The sequence below is a fragment of the Callorhinus ursinus genome, unplaced genomic scaffold, assembly GCF_003265705.2.
Source record: "Callorhinus ursinus isolate GAN/ISIS: 27379988/994484 unplaced genomic scaffold, GSC_fseal_2.0 scaffold53, whole genome shotgun sequence".
Classification (NCBI taxonomy): Eukaryota; Metazoa; Chordata; class Mammalia; order Carnivora; family Otariidae; genus Callorhinus; species Callorhinus ursinus.
The window spans coordinates 215,407-226,452 of record NW_027397115.1 but is presented as its reverse complement, the minus strand read 5'-3'; the positions used below and the strand labels follow the sequence as shown (position 1 = coordinate 226,452).

Sequence of the window (11,046 nt, the reverse complement as noted above, 5' to 3'; positions counted from 1 at the left end):
GAGAGGAGACCAGAGTGCCAAGGATAGGAGTGTCCCCGGAGCAACAGGAGACCTGGGCTGGGAAGGAGGTGATCGGTGATTGGAGGCCTGGCTGTGGGGGACATCGGCCGCCTGGGGGACCTGTGGTCACCTGCATGCGTCCCCACATGGACATGGGCTCCAGTGGCCACACCTCACTGCTCCTGCTTCCAGTGTTGCTTCTGCTGCTGCAGGTGAGCTGGAGCAGGTGCCCGGAACCTGGGCTGGGACCCGTAAGCATGAAGGTCCATGACTGACGGCACAGCTCCTGCTGGCTGTGCCCCTGCTGGGGTGACGGGCAGGGAGAGGGACTGAGGAGAGCACTCGGGCCGTGCCCCACGAGGAGCACAGGTGTCGGGGGGAGCCTGGGGTCTGCACAGCTGTAGTGGGGCATCAGCAGCGGGGCTCCCGAACGTATACGCAGAAGGGGTGTAGGGTGACAACCTGTTTGGGGCCGTGCTGGAGACGGGGGAAGGAGACTCATCTTAAACTGGTTTATAGAGTTCATACCATTTTTATTTAGATTTGTGTTGACCCAAACTTTCTAAGGGTACTTCCGTTCACACCTCACGTAAGACTGAGACAATCTCAGCTGTGATTTGACAGTCTGAGCAAACGGAGAGGGGGGAGGACTTAGCCCCCCTGCCCCCACCCCTGGGGCACAACTCAGATGGAAGGACTGCACTTGACTTGCTGCCAACTCCACGGCTTTTCGAGGATGGGTGGGGCGACCTCAACACTGTTATGTGCAGTTCTCCTGAAGTGGCTGGCCCAGGGCCAGCTGTCGGTCAGGACCAGGCTGCTCGGCGTCGGAAGCTGGCTGGTCCGCCACCGGCTGGCAGTCTGGGCTGACCACTGACCCTGGTCCTCACCTCGGCTTGACTCGGGCTCTTCTCGGGAGCTGTTGAACTCCGGAGGCCTGGACACCTTCCCCAGAGGTTCAGACGGAGCTGATCTGTGGGGTGGCCTGGGCCTTATGGCTTTAACCTGACCTTGTTAAGCTTCATTTTCTTTACCTGGAAATGGAGCTAATATTTGCTCTTCCCTGTCCTGTGAAGGAAGAGGTGGGCTTGGCCTGTGTGCCCATACATCCCTGTCCTTCTGGATTTCCAGCCATGGCGAATGGTTGGCAACACACATCTGCCGCTTGCTCTGGGCCGCACGCAGGGGATGGAGGAGTAAACAAAGTTGGGGGGGCCCGTGTATGACCCAGCGCTCTCGTGGAGGCCTGCTTCTGCCACGAGTGCCTTGTTTGGCACCAGTTGCTTGGCATTTGGGGAATTTTCTCGGTCCCTTTTTGCCATTTCCGGTTGTGAATGCCCTTAATCAAACAGCACTCTCATTTTATCTCCCATACCTTGTCGAGTCCTGTCAATAGCCTTTTTTATTTTGTTAAGATTTTATTTATTTATTTGGCAGAGAGGAAGAGACAGCGAGAGAGGGAACACAAGCAGGGGGAGCGGGAGAGGGAGAAGCAGACTCCCCGCGGAGCAGGGAGCCCGATGCGGGGCTCGATCCCAGGACCCTGGGACCATGACCTGAGCCGAAGGCAGACGCCCAATGACTGAGCCCCCCAGGCGCCCCTCAATCGTCAAACCCTGTTCCCCTATTTCTCTCGCTCCTGCCCTTGCCCCTTACTGGGCTCGTCAGAAAACACAGGTGCATTTCCTCTGCTCTGTTGTGTGAGCACAGAGCCCAGCCGAGTTGACTCATGTCTGAGGAGGTGTGGAGTGGGGTCACGCAGCAAGGAGTGGACGGGGGGTGGTAATTCAGTGTTTGGTGAAAGCAGCTTTAGACCGGTTCCAGGGGATCGAGACAAGGAAAAGAGTGAGCTACAAAAGGAATCAGGTGTTTTTTGCAGTCCCCATCCCGGACTCTTAATGGGCCAAAGAGCTTTCTTTGCTCAGTGGGTGCTCGGTCCCTTGCTGAATAGGCTCTAAATAACCCATTCCTTCCCACTCCTTTCGTTGGCCCCAAAGTTGGCTTACAGCCATCTCGGGGGACATCCAAAACAGGTGCCCACTGGCCCTCCTCTGAGCTCTACATTTAACGCCAGTCCCTGTCCTGTTGGGAGTGCTGTTCTGTCTACAACAGTTTTCCTCTGCCCCCACACCCTTGCCGTCTAGGGGACACAAAGCAAGTGACAAAGTTGTGACTCCCTGCAGGTTTTCAACTTGGATCCAGATTCAGTGATAAGTCATGGAAGGGGAGTCCTGCCCTTCTCGTACGGTAATTTCTGGTGCCAAGGATTCATGAATCCTCCGCTCTGGGCTGTGGCAGGCTTCCAAGATCAGAGAGGAGGGAGGGTTTGAGACACAACAAAATCGAATGGTAAGCAAAGTCTGTTATGTTGTCGTTGCTATTTTTTAACCTGGGAAATTCTAAATTGACTTATCTTTAAAAAACTGTCAGCACTGATGCTCTGCTTGATTAATTTGCTAAGCCCCCATTTAAAGACAACAGTTAGTGGCTTGCAGAAGGCGAGGGATGGTGTGGTGGGGGGTGGGGAGTGCGGGAAGCTGGGTACTCGGCAGGGATGGAGCAGGCTAGACTCTGTCCTGAGAGCCCTGGGGACCCAGGCACATGATGAGGTCTGCACTTTTAAAGATCACCTGAGCTTCTGTATAGAGAACATACTTGGGCAGTATATTCATCTCCTAGGGGTGCCATGGCAAATGCCACAAACCGGATGGCTTCGAACAACAGAAATGGACAGTGTGGCACCATCGTCCATCATACCGTATTACACATTTGAAAGTTGCTAAGAGAGTAAATCTTAAAAGTTCTCATCACAAGAAAAATAATTCTGTAATTATGTGTGTTGGCAGATGTTAAGTAAACTTATTGTAGTTGATCATTTCTCATTATGTACAAATATCAAATCATGATGTTGTACATGTGAAGCTAATACAATGGCGTATGCCAATTACACCTCTATTCCAAAAAATTCTCCTTGAATGCAAATTTGCAATCAAAAAAAGAAATATTTTCAGGAAAGAATTATTTCCACGCAGGCTTCTTACTTCCTTAGCATCCTCTGCACACACAAAGCCCTCCTGTACCTAGGTTATTTCGCTTCAGTGACGCCATGGCTGCTCGACCAGGCCAGCCTGGACAATCCTGTCAGATGATGTGCCCGCCTGCCACAGAGTGTTAGGTGGACACTGTAGCCAGAGATGCCAGCCTCTAGAAAGTTTTCTCCCTTCACATTACAGAAACATTATGTACACCTTTTGTAAATGGTATCCTCTTTGGACCACCTGCCTAAACTTGGCAGGGATGGGAAATATAATAAGCACACTTAAAAAATCATTTCAGCAAATATAACCTTTTTCTGGTCTTCCTGTGACAGCCAGACAAGATCACACAATTTTCAAGGCATGCGTGGAGGGGGGATGTGAAACACACAGTGTCAGGTGTGCAAACCCCGGCACCCACAGTTCGCATGTGGCTGTTGACTGAGCCGTTCAAGTGCTGACAGACTGAGTTGAAGACACAGAGCTTGTGTGTGGAAAGGGCCCTTGAAGGGCCTCATTTACAGAAGGGGAAACTGAGGCCAGCGATGAGGTGAAACCTCGATGTATTCCTTGTTAGTGATCTGAGCCACCTTTGAATAGATCTGTGTTGGAAATGGAATGAATTTCTTCATTCTTTTGCAAGAACTGCGATCTTCTCCATTTTAAAAGTATACACCTGGTTAGGTCCTTCATTTAAAACCACTGACACGAATCAAGAAGGATTCAATGTTTGAATAAATCATTGTTTGAGATTTTGGAACTCCAAGACTTTAAAAATTCTTTTTTTTAAGTAAATAGAAATGTAGTCTGCAGCAGGAAAGAAATATCATCGTCCTTGATGTTAACAAAACAAGACAAGCCAGTGATGTCTGCCCCGCACCAGGAGGGTGGCTGGCCACAAGGGAAGGACACATGAAGAACGTGTGTTCATTTTCTGTGAAACCGCTAACACGTAGCCCATCGGGCAGCCGTGTGCCCTGCAGCAAAGACAGACCCTTACGGGTGTAAGGTGACCAGGACCAAGGGGGCTCAGGATCACTCAACCTGTCCTGGAGACTGAGGCATAAGTCCTAGAGTAGCTGGTGTCTGACCGTTTGCTCTCAGGATGCCTTTACACATATCACATTACTGAGAGCCCAACGAGCTCGTGCTGATGTGGGTTATGTGTACTATGATTTACCATATTAGAAATTAGGAGTGGGGCATTGGAAGCTTTTCTCAGTTCATTAAAGATAATACTAGACCCAGTACATGTGAGTATATGTCACATGCTTTTATGAAATATAACCATATTTTAAAAGAAATTCCATTTAGCATGAAGAGTGGCACTGTTTTATATTCTTGCAAATCTCTTGTTCTAAAAGAAGGTGGCTGGATTCTCCTCTCTGAGTCTGCTCTCTGTCTGTTGTAAATGTTGTTTAGTTAAAGGACATGAAGAAATTCTTTTTTTAAAATTTTTTTATTGTTATGTTAATCACCATACATTACATCATTAGTTTTTGATGTAGCCTTCCATGATTCATTGTTTGTGCATAACACCCAGTGCTCCACGCAGAATGTGCCCTCTTTAATACCCATCACCAGGCTAACCCATCCCCCCACCCCTCTCCCCTCTAGAAACCTCAGTTTGTTTTTCAGAGTCCATCGTCTCTCATGGTTCGTCTCCCCCTCCGACTTACACCCCTTCATTCTTCCCCTCCTGCTATCTTCTTCTTTTTTTTCTTAACATATATTGCATTATTTGTTTCAGAAGTACAGATCTGTGATTCAACACCCTTGCACAATTGACAGTGCTCACCATAGCACATACCCTCCCCAATGTCTATCACTCAGCCACCCCGTCCCTCCCACCCCCCACCACTCCAGCAACCCTCAGTTTGTTTCCTGAGATTAAGAATTCCTCATATTAGTGAGGTCATATGATACATGTCTTTCTCTGATTGACTTATTTCACTCAGCATAACCCCCTCCAGTTCCATCCATGTCGTTGCAAATGGCAAGATCTCATTCCTTTTGATGGCTGCATAATATTCCATTGTGTATATATACCACTTCTTCTTTATCCATTCATCTGTCGATGGACATCTTGGCTCTTTCCACAGTTTGGCAATTCTGGACATTGCTGCTATAAACATTGCGGTGCACGTACCCCTTCGGGTCCCTACATTTGTATCTTTGGGGTAAGGACCCAGTAGTGCAATTGCTGGATCGTATGGTAGCTCTATTTTCAACTCTTTGAGGAACTTCCATACTGTTTTCCAGAGTGGTTGCACCAGCTTGCATTCCCACCAACAGTGTAGGAGGGTTCCCCTTTCTCCACATCCCCGCCAACATCTGTCATTTCCTGACTTGTTAATTCTAGCCATTCTGACTGGTGTGAGGTGGTATCTCATTGAGGTTTTGATTTGGATTTCCCTGACGCCAAGCGATGTTGAGCACTTTTTCATGTGTCTGTTGGCCATTTGGATGTCTTCTTGCACAAATGTCTGTTCATGTCTTCTCCCTATTTCTTGATTGGATTATTTGTTCTTTGGGTGTTGAGTTTGATAAGTTCTTTATAGATTTTGGATACTAGCCCTTTGTCTGATATGTCATTTGCAAATATTTTCTCCCATTCTGTCGGTTGTCTTTGGGTTTTGTGGACTGTTGCTTTTGCACAGCAAAAGCTTTTTATCTTGATGAAATCCCAACAGTTCATTTTTGCCCTTGCTTTCCTTGCCTTTGGCGATGTTTCTAGGAAGAAGTTGCTGCGGCTGAGGTCGAAGAGGTTGCTACCTGTGTTCTCCTTTAGGATTTTGATGGACTCCTGTCTCACGTTTAGGTCTTTCAACCATTTGGAGTCTATTTTTGTGTGTGGTGTAAGGAAATGGTCCAGTTTCATTCTTCTGCATGTGGCTGTCCAATTTCCCAACACCATTTGTTGAAGAGACTGTCTTTTTTCCATTGGACATTCTTTCCTGCTTTGTCAAAGATGAGTTGACCATGGAGTTGAGGGTCCATTTCTGCACTCTCTATTCTGTTCCGTTGATCTATGTGTCTGTTTTTGTGCCAGTACCATACTGTCTTGATGATGACAGCTTTGCAATAGAGCTGGAAGTCCAGAATTGTGATGCTGCCAGCTTTGCTTTTCTTTTTCAATATTCCTCTGGCTATTGGGGGTCTCTTCTGGTTCCATACAAATTTTAGGATTATTTGTTCTATTTCTTTGAAAAAAGTGGATGGTATTTTGATGGGGATTGCATTGAATGTGTAGATTGCTCTAGGTAGCATTGACATCTTCACAATGTTTGTTCTTCAGACATGAAGAAATTCTGGCCTCACACACATATGCATATGGAAAGGGAGGAATATTTGAATGGCCTTGAACAGATAATTGTGGATATCCTTCTTTGATATTACACCAAAACTTGACAAGTGGTATTTCTGAACAGTCACTTGCCATGTGGAATCTGTACACATCTTAATAAACTTTCCTTGCTCTGTTACATCCAAACCACTGGTCTATCTTGCATTTTGGATGACTCTTCCCTGTGCATGACTTTGGAATGTCATGCATTAATCATTGGGAAACTCTTGGCTCATTGAGTTATGCAGATCTTCCAAATGTTGACAAATTTCATTCTATAAAATGAGAAAATCACACTCATTAATATCTCCACTGATATCATCAGAAACATCCTGAAGTACTGTGAAGCTGTCAAGCACATCATAGCAGACACAAGTTTTCCAAAATTCTAAATTTTGGCTTGAAAGTTTACATTTTATCGTTGGCAACATGACACCATCCATGGTTTCTCTTGAAGTGATAGGCTCACTTGTTTACCATCAAAGTACCATCTATCAAGTGCCCAATCCTGAACAACACAGTCTGTCAGTCAATTTTTCAAGGAAAATCCTGCTCCATAAAAAAGAGGCCTGTTCATCCTTTCTTGATTAAAACTCTTCACAGTGTAGGGATAGAGGGTACATACCTCGATATCATAAAAGCCATCTATGAAAAACCCACAGCGAATATCATTCTCAATGGGGACAAACTGAGAGCTTTCCCCCTAAGGTCAAGAACGTGGCAGGGATATCCACTATCATCACTGCTATTCAACATAGTATTAGAAGTCCTAGCCACAGCAATCAGACAACAAAAAGAAATCAAATGCATCCTAATCGGCAAAGAAAAAGTTAAACTCTCACTCTTGGGAGATGGTATGATACTGTATGTGGAAAACCCAAAAGACTCCACCCCAAAAGTGCTAGAACTCATACAGGAATTCAGTAAAGTGGCAGGATATAAAATCAATGCACAGAAATCAGTGGCATTCCTATAAACCAACAAGAAAGAAGAGAGAGAAATTAAGGATCGATCCCATTTACAATTGCACCCAAAGCCATAAGATACCTAGAAATAAATCTAACCAAAGAGGCAAAGAATATGTACTCAGAAAACTATAGAATACTCATGAAAGAAATTGAGGACGACACAAAGAAATGGAAAAATGCTCCATGCTCATGGATTGGAAGAACAAATATTGTGAAGATGTCAATGCCCCCTAGAGCAATCCACACATTCAATGCAATCCCTATCAAATAACATCCACTTTTTTCAAAGAAATGGAACAAACAATACTGAAATTTGTATGGAACCAGAAAAGACCCCGAATAGCCTGGGGAATGTTGAAAACAAAAGCAAAGCTGGCAGCATCACAATTCCGGACTTCAAGCTCTACTACAAAGCTGTCATCATCAAGACAGTATGGTACTGGCACAAAAACAGACACATAGATCAACGGAACAGAATAGAGAGCCCAGAAATGGACCCTCAACTCTATGGTCAACTAATCTTCGACAAAGCGGGAAAGAATGTCCAGTGGAAAAAAGACAGTCTCTTCAACAAATGGTGTTGGGAAAATTGGACAGCCACATGCAGAAGAATGAAACTGGACCATTTTCTTATGCCACACACAAAAATAGACTCTAAATGGATGAAAGACCTAAATGTGAGACAGGAATCCATCGAAATCCTTGAGGAAAACACAGGCAGCAACCTCTTTGACCTCAGCCGCAGCAACTTCTTCCTAGAAACATCGCCAAAGGCAAGGGAAGCAAGGGCAAAAATGAACTCTTGGGACTTCATCAAGATAAAAAGCTTTTGCCCACAAAGGAAACAGTCAACAAAACCAAAAGACAACCGACAGAATGGGAGAAGATATTTGCAAATGACATATCAGATAAAGGGCTAGTATCCAAAGTCTATAAAGAATTTATCAAACTCAACAACCAAAGAACAACTAATCCAATCAAGAAATGGGCAGAAGACATGAACAGACATTTGTGCAAAGAAGACATCCAAATGGCCAACAGACACATGAAAAAGTGCTCAACCTCACTCATCATCAGGGAAATACAAATCAAAACCTCAATGAGATACCACCTCATACCAGTCAGAATGGCTAAAAGTAACAAGTCAGGAAATGACAGATGTTGGCGAGGATGCAGAGAAAGGGGAACCCTCCTACACTGTTGGTAGGAAAGCAAGCTGGTGTAACCAATCTGGAAAACAGTATGGAGGTTCCTCAAAAAGTTGAAAATAGAGCTACCCTATGACCCAGCAATTGCACTACTGGGTATTTACCCCAAAGATACAAATGTAGTGATCCGAAGGGGGCACATGCACTCCAATGTTTATAGCAGCAATGTCCACAATAGCCAAACCATGGAAAGAGCCTAGATGTCCATCAACAGATGAATGGATAAAGAAGATGTGGTACACACACACACACACACACACACACACACACACACACACACAATGGAATATTATGCAGCCATCAAAAAAAGAAATCTTGCCATTTGCAACGATGTGGATGGAACTAGAGGGTATTATGCTAAGTGAAATAAGTCAATCAGAGAAAGACAATTATCATATGATCTCATTGATATGAGGAATTTGAGAAACAAGGCAGAGGATCACAGGGGAAGGGAGGAAAAAATGAAACAAGACGAAAGCAGAGAGGAAGACAAACCATAAGAGACTTTTAATCTCAGGGAACAAACAGGGTTGCTGGAGTGGAGGGGGGTGAGAGGGATGGGGTGGCTGGATGATGGTCATTGGGGAGGGTATGTACTATGGTGAGCGCTGTGAATTGTGTAACACTGACGAATCACAGACCTGTACCCCCGAAACAAATAATACATTTATGTTAATAAAAAAAAATTTTTAAAAAGGTTAAAAAAAAGTGGCATGTTCAGCTAGCAACTCCAAGGATCACCCACGTGCTTTCGTTGAGACGCTCTACTCCACTGTGCCACCTGGGGTTTTGCACATACTTCTCACCTAGTCGCTAGAGTCCTACAAATGCACATCCCAGTGACGCAGGGCAGGAACATCAGGCACCTTTACTGCTGCATCGCTCTGGTAGCATCAGGGACCCCAGTGGACCACACTTGGGAAGTTGCTGCTCCACAGAAATGTTCTCTATGCATATGGATGTTTATTACCATGGCATTTCTCTGTAAGTGATGGCAAACTACTGGAAGTAATCTAAATAACCATCCCCAGGAGAATGAATAAATGAATTGTCCTCTTTTCGTGTAGTGAAATGCTATACGGTAGTGAAAATGAGTGGACTAGAGCCATAGGTGTCAACGCACGCGCGCACACACACACACACACACACACACACACACACACACACGCTCATTCAGTGTTGGTTGTGATGTACTCTGCACAATCTGTCTCTATTCCAACAGCTTCAGTATACATGTGTGACTGTTTTGGGGGGGTGGGAGTTCGTTGAGATGTAAATTATAAATAAATAATTCTCGATGTAAAGCATTATATAAATGAGAAGTACCAAGTTTTATTGTTTTATTATTATAAGATAAAATCTAAAAATAAGGAAAAAGTAAAAGAAGAAACAGGAAGAAAAGCCCACTTGAACCTCTCCACCAGTTATGTTTGGTGCTATTCTGCACGTGACATAAATACACCCGTGCTCATCCCGAACAGACGGTTTGATCTCCTACTGTGCTACTTGTGGTCACAGCAGGTATGCTATGGTTTGAATGTCACTAGTCTTGGTGGGACTCTGTGAGAATCCCTTTGGTTAGTTCTCCTACAATTGCAGAGGAAAAGCAATAAGTATGACCTGAGATGTCAAGAACCAGAAATTATATTTATCAATTAAAGTTCTTCATTTTCTCTTTTCTCATTCTAGAAGATTTGTGTGTCTTTAGGCAGTTTCCACCTGAGTCTGATTAAGTATATTCCCTACTAATTCATGTAATTTTTATTTTTAAAGTCAACAGCGTCAACAGTTTCCAACAAGAAAAGGATGCTCTTACTGATCAAACAAAGGTGGGGTTTAGAAGTCACTGTCTTCATAAACAAAGTGAGATCACACTTGACTCAGAGATTTGATCGCAATTTCATCTTTGTTAGTTCCTGCTCGATGTTCAGTTTGCAGAAAATAAATTAGTAACTAGATGTGGCCTTTTGGAATCTAAAGGGACTGCTAGAGAATTATAGAGGATGCTTTTATGTCTACTAGAATATGAACAGTCCGTGAACGTCAGAAAGCAGGCACACGGCACTAGCCCAGAGCTTTCTCCACACTGTTTTTTTCTTTATGGAGTTAAAATATATTGAATTTGAGATCCTCCAGTGTGTGAACTTTGGACAGCCCAAGGAGGCAGTCACGCTTTGTTATGAGCTCATGCCACCTTATGAATACTTCCTTCCCATGGTTCTTCTCATCAACTCATTTAAATACAGTTGACCTTTGAACAACATGGGCTTGAAGGCATGGTCCACTTATATGCAGATTTCTTACAGGACAGTGCTGTGAATGTATTTTCTCTTATGATTTTATTTTTTTTTAAATTTTTTATTGTTATGTTAATCACCATACATTACATCATTAGTTTTTGATGTAGTGTTCCATGATTCATTGTTTGTGCATAACACCCAATGCTCCACACAGAACGTGCCCTCTTTAATACCCATCACCAGGCTAAC

At 44.4% G+C, this 11,046-nt stretch overlaps 1 protein-coding gene across 1 annotated transcript in view; it reads left to right on the top strand.

Annotated features, from left to right (window-relative positions):
* Positions 1-11,046, top strand: part of CDH26 (cadherin 26) — a 53,405-nt gene continuing 42,359 nt past the window's right edge. The window contains 1 exon segment of the mRNA XM_073883934.1: positions 1-212. Coding sequence (XP_073740035.1) covers positions 135-212 — 78 coding nt within the window. The 5' untranslated portion in view covers positions 1-134.